At 36.8% G+C, this 17,772-nt stretch overlaps 1 protein-coding gene across 1 annotated transcript in view; it reads right to left on the reverse strand.

Annotated features, from left to right (window-relative positions):
* LOC115431922 (diacylglycerol kinase zeta-like) overlaps positions 1-17,772 on the reverse strand; it is a 205,361-nt gene that overhangs the window by 76,915 nt on the left and 110,674 nt on the right. Inside the window, 5 exon segments of the mRNA XM_030152643.1 lie at positions 2,301-2,421; positions 4,579-4,619; positions 7,221-7,270; positions 8,732-8,788; positions 10,131-10,220. Of these exon segments, the coding sequence (XP_030008503.1) occupies positions 2,301-2,421; positions 4,579-4,619; positions 7,221-7,270; positions 8,732-8,788; positions 10,131-10,220 (359 nt within the window).

The raw sequence follows: 17,772 nt of genomic DNA on the forward strand, positions 1-17,772 counted from the left end.
CCTGGTTAGTATTATATTTTTTAGTGCTGGGCAGCGATTAAAATTTTTAATCGAAATTAACTGCGTGGATTTCTGCGATTAATCACAATTAAATTGCATAGTTACGGGGGGTGTTGCCGGCATCAACAGTGTGTATTTCCTTTCAGTGATATTTCAGACTGCAGTACTCCGCTGATAAAAATAATTGCACATGTCAGTGCTTCCAAACACCTGTGCCCCCCCCCCCCCCCCATCTGAAAACATTTAAATGAACATGTCCACGGAACAGACCGCTACTGTTACACATGTTTATGTCCACACAGGTTTATTTCCACTTGTGAGTGATTGACAGGAGTCTGAGTCCCACTAATCAGTACTAATACTAATAAGAACAATAATATGTGACGTTCAGTTGTTCAAAGTAAACAAAGGGGGCCCTCTAGTGGTGGGAATAAGTGTCACTAACGTATGTTTTGTCCTTGCGGTGTTCCGTAGTCGTTCAGACATAGAAGGACTAACAGACACGTTTCTTTCACTCTGTTGTTTGGCCCCAAAACATTTTGTGAGTATTTTCTGTTCAGTTGGTTGTCAGAATGAATAGTATCAAATATCTCTGATGTGAACCTTTGTTTCTGGATAAAAAAACGTAAATCTTAAGTTAATCTGTAAATGCTAATTGTCAGCGTGTCTATGGATTTTCCCATTCAAGTTAGCATCAAGCTAGCGGTCTTTTTCCCATTCATTTAAATGTATAATACCATGTAAATGTCTAAGGCAGCGAACAGAACCGGACGTTAGTTTGTATGTGTCAGTTTTACAGTGAGTCTACACGAACAGATTTGGACACAAAGTTTTGGGCGTCCGGCTTTCTTGGTAAACCTGTTTGTCTATCTGCAGCTAACCGCTACACGCACACAAGCAGAGAATAGGAGTTAGAATAAAACGGTATGAACGGGAGGAGAAAAAAAATTTGTCGGCCTTATTAATGAATGCGTTAACGCAGTAATAATGCGTTAAATTTGCCCAGCCCTATTTTTATTATGATGTTCAGTCTTTTTGTCCCTAACGCGGTCTCATCTGTGAGTTCTTCTCTTCATGTCCGTTTCATAAACGTCATTAAAATGTGACGTTTCTTTACTGTCGTCAGTGTTAAAACTGATTTAATTCAGGTTCCACGTTTAGACAAATATGATCTAAAGTCAAAATAAAAGCATAATGACAAATACAATACTAACTTTTCCTCTGTTTGAGATGAAAGAAGTAGAATTATATCTACAAACTATCCTTTAAAAAAATGTGAATAACAGAACAACCTGAAATTTATTAAGTCAAAAAGTTAAAAAGTATAATTTCATCAATATTCTGCCTCAGTTTATATTTACACATGTGCATTATAACGTACAGATCTACAAATGCACTAAACATTTAATAACAGACACATTAGTAAAAATTAACCTTATTTTTCTTGAGACCTTTCAGGTTGTTGACAAATTCTTTGCATTTTTTTTTTTAAATAAAAAATATTTAAAAAATTCTAAAAAAATAAAATAAAATAAACATTTTCAGAGTATAATTTAAACACTAAATGCAGTTTTTAACACTAGAACTAACTAAAGATCTTCTATTGTGTTTTAAAGTAAATAAAAATGTAAAGTTGTCATTATTTATAGGTTTTTATGTTATTACTTTAACAACAGGAAGAATATTGATATAATTCAACTTATTTTTTCTTCTGAATTTTTTTTTTTTTTTGTTCTTTCTTGTTATGAAAAACAATCAAATATGAACATTTTTATTCACAGTCCAATATGATCTCAACTGTGTCGGACCAGTAAAATAATAACATTATAAACTATAATAATGGGAAAAAACAACCAAAATTTGAGAAAACGTGGTCAGAAATAAACAAAAATGACCAAAAAGGAAAAAAAAATAGTAACAAAATAAACAAGAACATACACAAAAAAAAAAAATTTAAGAAACATCAACAAAATATAAAATTACACTTAACTCTCTTAAGACATTTCATGTTCATATTTGTTCTGGTTATTTAAACTTTTGGTAAAAAATAGTTTATAAATGTTTCATGTAATTTTAGCTTTTTTAAAAAACTAAAAAACCTTTGTATTTGTCGTTCTTTCTCGGTTCTGTTGTGACTGTAGATCATGTTGGTCTGAATATGAACTAAACTTTTTTTTTTCCTTGTCGGTTCTTATTTTCAGTATAATTTGTGTCTTTCATGGGAAGGACTGGACTGTTGTGGTCGGGGTTTGGTCCACAGACCGTATGTTTGATCTCTGTGGTTCTGTTCCAGGTCTCACCGTTGTCCAGGATGTAGCGCACCATCTCTTTACTTCCTGTGTCGACAGCGTGATGCAACAAACTGCATCCTGATTGGTCCCGTAGCGTTAGGTCCGCCCCTTTCTGGTGCATCTGCTGCAGCTGAAAACAAACGTCAGAACGCGTGTTGAACCACGATTTCAACACATTTACATGGAACAGATTTAAGAACAGATTTTTATTTTTTTTTTACTTTTTATTTTAATGTTTTAACCCTCCGTATCCTGTCCACAAGGCCCTGACTAAACACCAGGTGTGCCTTTTTGGCACACTGGTGGAATAATGTCAAAAAAATTTCATTCAGTTTGTTTTTAATTCTTTTACACTTTTTTTCTATTTTATCAACTTGAGCCGTAAATAAAAATACCAAACTCAATAACTGTCACATTTTTTAACCCTTTAAATGCTGTGTTTGTAATGGAAGCAAACCTTTTTTTTTGGGATGTAAAAAAAACAAAAAAAAAATTTCAATATCCTACATAAAAAAGTGGATCACATTATTAGAGATCTTTTCATCCTGGCATATGTCAGTGATTAACTCCAACATCGGTTAATTTGGCATTATTATTATTTTTGGCGCTAGGTCAAATGTTCAAAAATACTAGCATCTGTCACTAAGTGTGCGTAAAATGCACACCTATAAATAAAACTATTAAATATTATATATATTGATTTATTTTTCTGCTCTAATTAGATTTGATTTCTGTAAATCCAGCTCAGTCCTAATCATACAGATCCAATGGTAGAAACAGTGCGTTTATGCACACTGGCCGACAAGATGCTCGTCTGGTTCATTTTCTTTTGTTTACAATGTGCCACATTTGAGGTTGGTGGACAGAAGTTTAAAGATCATGCAAAAATGAACAACTTTTGAATTCTAACCTTAGTTAAATTGTGAAAAATAATGTGAAGTTTTTTCAAACAAAGTGCGAAGTGTGTCTAAAAGGTGCAACCTGGATAACCGGAGGGTAACCACTTTTACAGTACTGTCACGAAACAAAACTAACAAAAACAAAACTAACAAAAACAACCAGGGGGATGCTGTTCCTTATGCGTTCGACTGCTTTTTCGTACTTGATCTGATATCCAGAATTCGTGTCCTTGAGTCTGGTCCATTCCTTCCTTCTTCACTTTTAAGTTTCCGTCTGAATCCTCATTTAAGGTTCATTTTTCCATGCTTTACATTTCCTCTATAACGTCCAGTCATGGTTGTGGTGGTGCAGGGTCACTTTTGAACCAGGTCCTTGTGGTACCTTTTTGCAGCAAGAATTCTAATTTTAAGTAAGTGTCTTGTCTTTTAATTCGGTCATCAGGTGTTAGACCCCAGGTCGACAGTCTGGGGTCCACTGGGGTTTTATCTTTCACAGGTTCTCCATTATCTGAACCACATGGTTCTAAAACATCTGCATTTCTACTCATGTCCTGCAGACGTGCCAGTGTTTGGCCTTCATGTGTCCACATCCCTCTCCAGCGCTGCTGCTGTTTTCCTAATTGTTTGCTTTTTAATATTTGATGTAATAAAAAGTGAAAGGTCGGTTTTCCAGACTCCGCCCTCTTCAGAGCAGTCTGGACGTCAGCTGTGTTTACACAGAAGGCCTATGACTTCCAGACAGAGGAATGTCCAGCTCTGATTCCCATTTCCATTTTGTGTCAAATAAAGGTCACACACCGTTACGTTCTGTCGACCCTGACAGAACTCAGACCCATTCTCAGTGTGTGTGTAAACTCCAGTGAAGGCCTTCACCAGTTCACTGCTGATAAAGGACTCTTCATCTCGCCGTCACAAACAGGTCTGACCTTAAACATCTGCACTGACCCTGCTCCTCCAAATTCAAACTGTATTTAAGAACAGACTTAGGTGATAACTGACTTATTACTGTTTTATTGATCAGGTTAATTCCATGCGTCCAGCGGTGGACGGACGTCTGTGGACGTTCTGTGCATCTGTGATAGAACGCTGAGGATCACCGTGAAGTCAAACGTCTAGATTTAGTCGGTTTTTGGTTTGTCTTGTGTTCATTAGTTTTCGGTGGATGATCACTGATATGATGCAGTTTAAGTTCATTCAGTAGTTTGACTGTTCATCACATGTAATAGTTTTGTCTTATACCTGGAATTTTCATACAATCAAACACAGAACAGTTCAACTAACATTCTAGGATTCTGTTCTACTTATTCTAGTTCTATGTTCTCCCCCACATGTTCATTATTAATAAGAATCAACCTGTTCAAATCAAAGTTCAATAGAAAACCTCTTACCTTCTTCACATCTTTGTTCTTCACACTCTGTATCAACATGTCTGAGAAAAACACACACACACACACACACACACACACACACACACACACACACACACTATTATTTCACACAAAAGGAGGAAGATGAGCCTGAAAAATGCACATTTCTTCCATATTTATCACCACATATATATATATATATATATAAAAATCATCCCAGACCACAGTGTGTGTGTGTGTGTGTGTGTGTGTGTGTGTGTGGTGTTGTAACACATGGCGTTGTGCTCAGATATGAGATAAATGTTTATTAGGTTTTGACCTCAATACTCGACTGAACAGAGCTGAGTTCTAATCCAGTTATGGTTAGGCATAGAGTGGAAGAGGAGGGGGGAGGAGGGGGAGGAGGGGGGAGGGAGGGGGGGGACTTCAAACCTCTAAGAGCCTGTGGATGAGAGAGAAATCAAAAACAACACACACACCACACACACCCACACACACACACACACTAAAAAGCCAACACACACTGTGAATGTAGGAATTAAACCAATGTAGCCCAGGGATGGAATTAAGAAAAGCAGAGAAAATGAGGGGGGGGGGGGGGGGGGGGGGGGGTGGGGGGGGGGGGGGGGGGGGGGCGGGGGGGGGGGGTGGTGGGGGGTGTGGGGTGTTGGTAGGAGAGGAGAAGAGGAGAGGAAAAAGGAGAGTAGAGGAGGAGTGTAGGACCAACCCACATGTGTCTCCTGCTCCATGGATCTGTTCAGTTTGACGCCTTTCGACCTGGACCTGAATATGTGTGTGTGTGTTTGTGTGTGTGAGTGTGTGTGTTATTTCTGTCATTTCTTCTTTTCATTCTGAGTATGAGCTGTTTTTTTTTCCATCCTTTTCTTTCTCACACACTCGTCTGTAGTCAGACTTCTGCTCAATCTGCGAGAATCGTCCACTGATTTGAAAAAAGGTCAAAACCCACAAACTGGATCAAAACCTGCACGAAGCTGAAGTCCCCACTGAAGCCACCGAGTCCAGTCTGAAAACACCCGGAAACTTCTGAGTGGAACACACACCAAACCAGTGACCGGAATTCTTTTACCAGGTAAAAGAAACTGCTGGGAATGTTGGTGGAAACAGCGGAATATTTCCCCTCTTACACCGAACACGTGAATCAGTAGTTATAGACGCAAACCTGTTTTTTTTAAAAATAACTTAAAGTAACAGAGATGTATTCAGCTGTACCAGGTTGATTCAGCTGAAACAGGTTGAATTCAGCTGAAACAGGGTTGAATCAGCTGTAACAGGGTTGAATTCAGCTGAAACAGGGTTGAATTCAGCTGTGAAACAGGGGTTAAATTCAGCTGAAACAGGTTAAATTCAGCTGAAACAGGGTTGAATTCAGCTGTAACAGTGTTGAATTCAGCTGTAACAGGGTTGAATTCAGCTGAAACAGGGTTGAATTCAGCTGTAACACGGTTGAATTCAGCTGTAACCCGGTTGAATTCAGCTGAAAACAGGGTTGAATTCAGCTGAAACAGGATTGAATTCAGGTGAAACAGGATTGAATTCACCTGAAACAGGATTGAATTCAGCTGTAACAGGGTTGAATTCAGCTGTAACAGGGTTGAATTCAGCTGAAACAGGGTTGAATTCAGCTGAAACAGGGTTGAATTCAGCTGTAACACGGTTGAATTCAGCTGAAACAGGGTTGAATTCAGCTGAAACAGGATTGAATTCAGCTGAAACAGGGATTGAATTCAGCCTGAAACAGGATTGAATTCAGGTGTAACACGGTTGAATTCAGCTGAAACAGGATTGAATTCAGCTGAAACAGGATTGAATTCAGGTGAAACAGGATTGAATTCAGCTGAAACAGGATTGAATTCAGGTGTAACACGGGTTGAATTCACGCTGAAACAGGATTGAATTCAGCTGAAACAGAATGAATTCAGGTGTAACAGGGTTGTCTTTAACCACACACTGAACCTGCCGACAGATTCACCAAAGAAATAGAAAAAAACCAGATGATCCGACAAAAACACGCGTGTTCCCACAGAGACTAAAACCTCAGTAAAGCTGACAAAACACACAAGTCCCACACACACATTTCCCAGCATGCAACGGGAGATAGGAGACAGCGGTTGGAAATATGTGTCAGGGAAGAGTCTGGAGATTTGTGGTAAAACAGAAGAGCCGTCTCACATCTGAGTTTCAGCCCCAAGACTCCCAGTCCTGTCAGATACAAGAGAGGAACCGACCAGTGGACCAGAGAACCTTTAACCCTTAAACACCTGAACGTCCACCTTTAACCCTTAAACACCTGAACGTCCACCTTTAACCCTTAAACACCTGAACGTCCACCTTTAACCCTTAAACACCTGAACGTCCACCTTTAACCCTTAAACACCTGAACGTCCACCTTTAACCCTTAATGTCCACCTTTAACCCTTAATGTCCACCTTTAACCCTTACAGATCCATATATTTTCCTAAAAAAGTCCCTTTTTCTTCAGTTTTCTCTGTTTTTAATTTAAGAACCTTTGAATTTACTCAGAGTTTTAATGAACATGTACACTGTCGGTGAATTAAATACAGAAAATACATGAAAAAAAGCTACATTCTGAGGCTAATATTGTAATAAACGGTGATAAATGAGTTAAATAAAGACAGTTTTACCTTTTTCTGCGCCTCCGTCCGTTTCATTGGTCTTGTGGTTTTTTTCCAGCCTGTCGAATCAAACACAAACACGTTCAGATTCTTCCTGTTTGGGTTTTTCGTCCACATTTACAAACATTTGCATTTCTACCAAACATCCAACGACTTTTTATTAAGTCATATATAGTCATATATGGTTGTATATAATTGTGACAGTTACATATGGTTGTATATAATTTTAATAGTCGTACATAGTTGTATATGGTTGTATATAAATGTATATAATTGAAATAGTTGTATATTGTTGTAATAATTGTTATAGTTGTATATAACTTTTTTTTTACCTCCGCCAAGGAGGTTATGTTTTTGCCAGGGTTTGTTTGTTTGTCTGTCCGTTAGTGTGCAACATAACTCAAAAAGTTATGGACAGATTTTGATGAAATTTTCAGGGTTTGTTGGAAATGGGATAAGGAAGAAATGATTTAAATTTGGTGGTGATCGGGGGTGGGGGGGGCCAACGGGGGGGGCCACTGATCAGCCTTGGCGGAGGTCTGTGCTCTCAGAGTGCTTCTAGTTTATATATATATTTCTCGTCAGTGACATAAAGTGTTGGTTCTCTACAGATGTGGTCCACCTGGTCCCAGTTGGACGGTCCACCTGGTCCCAGTTGGACGGTCCACCTGGTCCCAGCTGTGGTCCACCTGGTCCCAGTTGGACGGTCCACCTGGTCCCAGTTGGACGGTCCACCTGGTCCCAGTTGGACGGTCCACCTGGTCCCAGCTGTGGTCCACCTGGTCCCAGTTGGACGGTCCACCTGGTCCCAGCTGTGGTCCACCTGGTCCCAGTTGGACGGTCCACCTGGTCCCAGTTGGACGGTCCACCTGGTCCCAGCTGTGGTCCACCTGGTCCCAGTTGGACAGTCCACCTGGTCCCAGCTGTGGTCCACCCGGTCCCAGTTGGACGGTCCACCTGGTCCCAGCTGTGGTCCACCTGGTCCCAGTTGGACAGTCCACCTGGTCCCAGCTGTGGTCCACCTGGTCCCAGTTGGACGGTCCACCTGGTCCCAGTTGTGGTCCACCTGGTCACAGCTCCCAGCTGTGTCCACCTGGTCCCAGTTGGACGGTCCACCTGGTCCCAGCTGTGGTCCACCTGGTCCCAGCTGTGGTCCACCTGGTCCCAGCTGTGGTCCACCTGGTCCCAGTTGGACGGTCCACCTGGTCCCAGCTGTGGTCCACCTGGTCCCAGTTGGACGGTCCACCTGGTCCCAGCTGTGGTCCACCTGGTCCCAGCTGTGGTCCACCTGGTCCCAGTTGGACGGTCCAGTCCGTTGAATCCATGTGTTACTGGGTTAAAAACAGCTGCTGCTGCTGTTGGAGGTGGACCCTCAGACTGACTGCAGATGATCTGGATGAGATCTGTGTGTGTGTGTGTGTGTGTGTGTGTGTCTTTTGTGTGTCTGTTTCAGGTCCTGCTGGAGGCCATACGTACACAGTGACAGTTTTACATGGGATTACATCATGCACATTACTGACCTCATTCTGGGTGTGAAATCTGCAGCTGTGGTGTTGGAGCGGTGGATGCAGCCAGCCCTTCATCAAATAACACACAATTACCAAAGAGCCATGAAAACCAGCAGAGAGAACCGGCCGAAACCCTGACACTGACGGAGTCCGCCCACAAAACACAAATGGAGCCGACGACGTGAATATTAACGACGAACAGACGACTGAAAGCACAGAGAACTGAACAGGAACCAGGGATCCAACAGCCAAAGCAGAACCCACAGTTCTGTTCCAAAGAACATCAAACAGAAAACGGACCAGAAACAGTCGGACACCTTTAAGTCCAGGTTCCACATTCAGACCACTATGATCTAAACTGGGTCAGAACAGGAACAGTCCATCACAAGAACCCAGAAATACTGTCAACAATGGACAAAAGTGTACGAAACGACAAACGAACAACAGAGAGAAATAAGAAAATGACCAAATATGAACAAAATAACAATAACAAGAGAAAATGGGGAAAAACACAAACAAAATGAACAGAAATAAGCAAAAAAAAAAAATTAACAAAATGGAGAACAAAGCAAAACGGGCACAAAAAGGAGAAACATCAACAAAATGATGTTAAAAGTGTATTTAATTCTCTTAAGATATTTCATGTTCCTATTTGTTCAGGTTATTCACATTTTCAGTAATTTTACCCTTTTTTTTTAACATGAAAACAAAATGTTATAATAGAATTTTAATTAATTATATATTATATATAATTATAATTAGTTTTATTTATGTTAAAAAAACAAAATGAAAAACTGAACAAAAACAAATATGAACATTTATAAAATTTTACATAAAAGCATGAAATTTACTAAAATTAAGAAAAAAAAACCAAAATCTGCAAGAAAACGAACAAAAATACACAAATGTATAGTTACAATTGTATGTAAATAATTTCATGTAATTTAACTTTTTTTTTTTTTTACACTAAAACAAAATGTAAACTTTGCAGTTGTCACTGGTTATGATGATGGTGTTTCAGTTTAGATCATCCTGGTCTGAACGTAGAACCTGAACTAACGTCACTTTGACACCTTTAACTGGTGAGAGCTTCAGGGTCATTTCTGCATTTCATTAATTCATCCAGTGGACCTGATTGGACCACGGGCCGCATGTTGGACACCCCTGGTTTAACCATTAGATCTAGAACGTTTGTGTTATTAAATAAATATATATTTGCTTCTATGGTTATAAATGTCATCCACATATAAACTGAATGTGTATATATAGTACAAATGTATGGGGCGTTCAAAGACTCCACCATTATCATCTATGTACTAAATAAAGGATACATTCAAATTTGGAAGTGTGTGTGTATATATATATATATACACACATATACATATATATGTGTGTGTGTGTGTGTACTGACCTTGTGAGTTTGCTGGTTATGGGCGCTGTGTTCTGTGTTAAAACTTCGGCTGCAGAACTGTCACTGTTGACCCGAGGCCTCTGGGAAGAACTGCAACACAACAAACAACAAACATATGAGTCAACAGACGCAAAAACACACAATTAAGTACACACCTGAGGGAATGTACGCACACACGTCGATAGTCGACCGCAAAAAATACCAGAAAATACGACATAGGATCATCCTGATAAACAACTAAGGGTCGGATCTACTAAGGTCCCAGTTTGTGTGTACTAATTTGTGTGTACTAATTTGTGTGTACTAATTTGTGTGTACTAATTTGAGTGTGCTTGAGATCACATTAGTCTGCATATGGCCCCTGAACTAAAATGAGTTTGACAGCCCTGCTTTAGTAGATCAGCCTTAAATGACTTACATTGTCCACAGGCGTGAATTTTTGTGAAATATATTTAATATGAATGTGTTTCTTTACTCATTACAGACCAAATAAAACCCATATGAACATTCAATAACAAAAGAAAGTTGAACAAAATGAATAAAATTATCAACATTACAAGACGGTGGTTAAACTCAACTCCACCAACAGCAGAAGTTTAGTACGAGGTCATCTTTCAAATGTTCAAACTATTAAAAATAAAGGTAGGGGTGTCAAACATACGGCCCGGGGTCCAAAACCGGCCCACCAAAGGGTCCGATCCGACTCGAGGATGAATGTGTTAAATGGAAAATTTACACTGAAGACATGAATCATTTTAGTTCAGGTTCCACAAACAGACCGAAGTGACTGACAGTAAAATACGACAATAATAACCTGTAAATAACGACAACTTCAAAATCTAAATTTCACAATATTCTGTCTGGTATTAACTGTTTGGTGTCTCTGTGATCTGGAATCCACACGTATGAATGATAAGTTGTTAAAAAAAAAAAATTTTTTTTTAAAAATGGGCATTTTCTTTAGAATTTCAGGTTGTTACAAAAAAAAAAAAAATCATAAAATTTGTGAAAATTATTACATTGTATCATATTTGAGACAAATGGATCCAGTTTGTATCACTGCTCTAAAAATGTCCTTTTTTTTTTTTTTTTTTTTTTTTAAATCTCTGTATAAACTTGTGTAATGTTTAAAGAACCCAGAGGAAATACTGAAACTGTAAACACTCACTTCATATGTTTGTTTTTTTTTACACTTTTGTATGACTAAAGAAATACATAAAGGGCTCTAATAGATAAAATATGTATGAATGATAATGTTGGAGATATTTTTTCCACCTTTTTCAGTAAAAATAAAATGAAAAAAGAAAAAAACCAACAAAATGACCAAAAACAGCCAAAGTCGTATATGTGTGAATTTATAACTATTTCACATATATATGACAGTAAATATGACAGTAAGGTTAAATTGTTCATAATCATGTGCTTTTTCTCTCAGTTTATCAGATCTGAGTTTTTTTTACTTTTGTCCATTTTCATAATAGTTTTTCTTCATTTTGTTTATTTTTTATGAAGCTGCGGCGATGAAGTGACGACTGAAAATATTCACAATTTCACACTCGACTATTTTATTATTATTATTATTTTTTTAGGTTATGCCAGTTTCCTTCATGAACCCGACTCATCAACATCTTCCTGTTTCTGAGTCTAAATACTTGTTAGATTAGGAGATAAAGAGTTCAGCGTTAAGATAATGAGCATGAGAGCGATGAAGACGCCGCTAGAGACGAAGGCTGCGGAGAATAAAAAAGAGAATGAAAAGAGGAGACGGTATTTAATATTCTGTCTGAACGTCATTTAAAGTGGAGATGGGAACGAACTTAAAAATTCTAAAAGGAAAAAAAAACACATAAATCCTCTATATAGTCTGACCTATAGGGAGAAAATACACTGTAAAAAGTCCTGGTTGTTTTTTTCAGTGGAGGATAATGGATGTAACCGTATCAGTTCAATTAAAACGGTTAAACTCATTTTAGTTCACACAGCAGGTCTTAATGCACACTTCCGATTTTTGGGTGAAATACAATTTTTTTGCGTGTGCTTGTTCATATTACACGTTAAATGCGACTTCTGTCAGTTTTGAGTCTGAACTGAATGCGACCCTGAAGTGACCCGTATGCGCAAAAACAGGTCGACTACGCAGGCACGCACTGTGTTGGGACGTTTGTCGCGTTTCAGTGACATAAAGGTCGGATAAATGCGACCTGGCCACTGAGACTGAAGTCGCATTGCAAAATATTGGATATGTTTCGGATTTAGGACCACATATGAAAGTGTCCTGGGTTGGATTTGGAAAAAAAAAAAAATCGGATTTGTGCTGTTCTAACTGTAACAGATCGGATACAGGCCACATACGGGTAAAAAAAATCGTACTGGGGCCACGTTTACCTGGTGTCTGAACGAAGCCTATGATCTGAAGTGGGCTGGACCAGAAAAATAATAAGTGAAAAGAGTAAAATTACATCATGAAAATGTTTACGTCTATAAACTAGCCTTAAAAAAACCCTGAAATTTCTTAAAAGTGCAATTTTACCAATTTTCCTCCTCAGTTTATCATTTACACATGTTCATTAGAATGCACAGATCACAGTGGATCTACAAACACACTAAACATTTAAGAACTGGCAGAATATCATTAAATTACACTTATTATTTCTACTGCTACTACATTTTCTTTCTTATTTTCTTGTTTTTTAGTCGACGACCCAGAGGTCCGATGGACTATTACTAACAATGTTTGTAGAAACTTCTTCTCCAAAACCATCGGCCAGAATCAACTCAAATTCATAGCGGAGGTTCTTTGGGTTGACCAAGTTTGTTTAAAAAAAAAAGGAAAAAATAAAAAGAGAGAAATATTGATTTTTGAATTTTTGTTGCATTTTTTGAAACATTAAAAATCCCCATCGGTTTATAATGGGACACATTTCAAAGTGCTATAACTTCAACAGTTGAAGATATTGATAGAATTATTATTGACAACAGATAGGAAGTCACATATGAGCTTTTATTTGGTGCCATGACCTTTGACCTTGAAAAGTCAAACAAATGTCAATTAATGTCTTTAACTATGCTGTTGGACTACAGGACCCTTGGAGCTATTTTAGCTTTTTATTTAATTTTAGTAAATTTTATGTTATTTCATATTTTGTAAATGTTCACATTCTGTTTTGTTCAGTTTTAACACTTCATTATTTTATTGGTTTTTGAACAGAAATAAGACAAAAAATAACAATTATGGACAAAATCAAAGCGTACAAACACCAGTGGTTCCAGGCACAACAAACCCCGCCCCTCACACACATTGTATCTCATTCTGGTCTCGCTCCAGCTGATGTCAGCATATTAACTGTCTCTACATATGTGCCAAGTTTGAAGGAAATTGAATTAATGAACAAAAATTTGAGAGAAATCAACAAAATGATGTTAAAATTGCACTTATTTCTCTTTGGACATTTCATGTTGTTCATATTTTTTGTGATAGTTTGTAAATGTATGTTTCATGTAATTTTACTTTTTTATACTAAAACAATGAACAAAGTTTGTATTTGTCATTCTTTATATGTTCTTCTGTTTTTCTTTTCCTGCTCTGACCCACTTCAGATCACTTTGGTCTGAATGTGGAACCTGAACTAAAATGACTTAAACATCTTTAACTGTTCATGTGTTCAGTGTAAATTCATCCCAGGGGCTGAACCGGACTTTCTGTTGGTCCGGTTTTGGTCCATGGACCATATGTTGGACACCTCTGATCTAAATAGTCTACAATGTCACATATATCATCATTTTTATTTTATACTTGAATTTTTCATACAAATAAAACACAACTGCTCATAAAACTAAAAAAAAAACAGCATTCTTTATAAATGGAACAAATGTGTGTTCGTCTGTATTCCCTCCTCCTCCTCTTTCTTCTTCGGTGGTGTAAACTGGTGTAGTGCTGCTGTTTCCAGACCGGCTCATTGATCCTACGGCTGTTTCTCATTCACCCTGTGGTCGCTAAACGGTTTATTTTGCTTATTTTCACCTTCAGTCAAACAGTTTTCACACTAAATCAATTCCAAAAGCCTCTGAATTGTGATTTTACAGCTCTGAATGAAAGTGTAATTTAATATTTGCAGGTGTCTGACCCATAAACACACTTCAGTATTATCACAGGTATGTACACGGGGGGGGGGGGTGTCCAACATACATACGGCCCATGGACCAAAGAGTCCAACCCCCCCCCCCCCCCACGTGATGAAAAAACATCAAAAAGATCGAAACAAAATCATTATTTTTCTAGTTTCTTTCAGTTTGACTTATTTTATTCCTGTTTATAATGCTGTAATTTTTTATTCATTATCTTCATTTTATTGATTATTTTAACAGTTTTTTCTCCATTTTGTTGCTTATTTTACTCTTTTTTTTTTTTTTTTAACAATTTTAGTAACTTTTTTTGCTTTTTTTGGGCATATTTGACTACCTTTAACTTACATGAAAAAATTCACATTTACAAACTATGCTTTCACAATAAAATGTGAATACTTGTTCAGATAATTACTATTTCAAACAACTAAATGATTCAAAGTCAAATATAACGTGTGAATTCCAAACAACACGTGTAGTTGAACTAATGACTATATTTCTGTTTTTAAGTCAGTAGGATCAGAATTATGGCTGCATTGGATCTGAAAACAGTTCCAGAGAAGAACCTGGATGTTCCTTTGGTTCGGACTCATGTAATCTATTACTGTGAGGACATAAAACAGTATTCAGTGTCAGTCTGTAAAGGACTGGGCTCCTTCTGATTGGCTGAACCAGTTTTCATTCATACGTCTGTTTTCAGTGTTCAGTCCGTCTGATGGTTCTGATGGACCGTGTGTGCATGTGTCAGTGAACATTAATAATGTTTCCCATCATGCATCTGTGTTCCATGTGTTCCTGGATCAGTGCTTGTGTTTGTGCTGTGGCTGTTTAACTCCTCCTCCTCCGTCCTCTGCCTCCATGTGAAATCCTCTTCTCCACACTTAAACACACTCACACAGATTAGATCCACACCTACAGGACCTGTTACACTCGTTAGAGCCGCCATGTGTTGGTGCCTTTAACGAACGCTTCAGCAGGAGGAAATCCAACCCGTTCAGACACTTCCACACATACAAACAAAAACACTGGGTTCAGGTTATTTTAGAAGGACGTCAAATTAAAGCACAGCGTTGTGTCCAACATGTTTAGAATAAACCTGCTTCATATTCAGTCCAATTACATCGAGGGAGGATTATAGAACTGAACACCATGTCTGTTTGGGCACACCATGTCACGTCACCGTCACTGAAACAGACGAAAACCTACTAGAGCTGAAACCATTTATCAACTCACATCGATAAAAACATTATTCGATTACAGTTTTCATGAATTGAAGCTGAGTTTCCTTAATTTTGTTGCCGTTAAACATTGGTTCCACTGTTGTTGTTTCACACGGACGCTTATTGTGACGCACACGACGCCAGGATCAACACACAGTTGTTTGTTAATGTTCAGTTGTTCATAAGTTGGATCCAAATGTGTTGAAGACTGTAGTGACAGACTGACTATAGATGTCATTGAACTGGTTTGATGTTTATGTCTATAGATAATTTAATATATACTGTCATACTGTTATTTTTGCTAATACACACACACACACACACACACACACACACACATATATATCTTTAAAGATACTTTATACTGTTATTCTTGTTATTTGTATAAATAGACATTTTTTAATATATACTCTTATATTGTTGTTATTGATATATTATATACTTTTATACTATTGTTATTTTTATATACATATATTTTTACATGTACTTTTATAATGTTAGTGCTGTTATTGCTATATATGTTTTTTTATATGTATACTTTTATACTGTTATTTCTATGTATAAAGATATTGTTATATATACACTTTCATAGTATTGTCATTTGTACATATAAATAATTACATATAGTTTTATACTGTTATTTCTATATATAGATTTTTTTACATACACTTTTCTAATGTTATTCTTGCCATTTCTACAAATTTAGACATTTATATATATATATATATATATATATACACTTTTATATTGTTGTTACTGTTATTTCTATATCTATATCTTATATATACTTTTGTACTGTTGTTATTCTGTACATATGTTTTTTTATATATCCTTTTATTTTATATGCTTTCTGTGTTTGTTGTTTCTGGTTCTGGAATAAAGAACAGGTTGTTTGTCATTTTCAAACATGTCTTTTTTTTTAAATTCTATGAAATCGAAGTAAATAATTGATAAAATAATCCGTTAAACTCTTGGATATCTGCAGCTCTAATACACACATCTACACATTCCATCCGTAGTAAATAAACATCCTCGTTCGTCTCCTCCCTCGTTTTCACAGATCTGTTTATATCCGACAGAACTCAGAGTGTGAATCTTCTCGACCCTGTTGTCGTGTTACTGTCAAACCAAACTAAACTAAATGAATGGATTCATGTCTTTAATTAATTGTTGGGTCTGTTTGAACAGCTCGTGCTCCCACACATCCACCCCTTTGTTCAAAAACAGTCACTAGTGACTCGAAAAAACCCAAGACGACGTGTTTCCTGATCAGATCATGTGTTTTAAGTAGTATCAGTTCACTTTAACTCATTATAGTTAAACATCAACAGATCAATCACTATTTAACCCTTTAATGTCTACATTTAGTCACAACTACAGAAAAAATACAGTCTGTGTTCCTACTTAAACACTTTCAGGTACTGTGTTTTCAGTACGCCACACTACTATTAGTACCACTTCTGATGTTATAGTTTAAGTTTTAACCTCCTGAGATCCAAGAAAATACAATAATTTGACTGTTTTTACATGAAGTAATTGTCTTGATTGGAAACAGCAGAATTCAACAGTTTTTCACATGAATTGTTTTGGAATATATTTTACAGCGCACAGTGTTTTTGTGTGGGTTTTTTTTAAGTAAAGCTGTGAAGCTTGTCCCCTTCAGATGACAAAAATGCATTACTGGGTTAATTACTATTATGACAATTACAACAATTATGTCTAATGTCACTAATTTGCATCATATTAATTGTACGTGCTATATTCAAATGAACAGTCTTTACTTATTTTTTACATGAAAACAAACATAATAAGCTCTAAAATGAACAAAATATGCAAGGCAATGAATAGTACAAAAATGAAAAAATTAACAAATCAGTCAAGAAAATGTACAAAATAAGCAAGAAAATTTACAAATTAGTTAAGAAAATTGGTAAAATAAGCAAAGACATAAATAAAATCAATAAATAATGAAAGAAATTAACAAATTAGTTACGAAAATCTATAGAATAAGCAGGGAAATGAATGAAATAATGACAAAAAAAGAAAAAAAAATAGTTAAGAAAATAAACAAAATGGGCTAGAAGTGTGCAAAATAAAGCATGAACATAGGCAAAAATAAATTTGTTAAGAAAATTGATAAAATAAGCAAAGAAATGAATAAAATCAATAAAATAATGAAAAAATGCACAAAGTACTAAAGAAAAATTGTAGAATAAGCAAGGACATGAATAAAATAATGACAAAATGAAAAAGTTAGTTTAGAAAATGAACAAAATGAGCAAGAAAATGAACAAAAATGA

This window comes from Sphaeramia orbicularis, chromosome 2 (genome assembly GCF_902148855.1).
Source record: "Sphaeramia orbicularis chromosome 2, fSphaOr1.1, whole genome shotgun sequence".
Lineage (NCBI taxonomy): Eukaryota > Metazoa > Chordata > Actinopteri > Kurtiformes > Apogonidae > Sphaeramia > Sphaeramia orbicularis.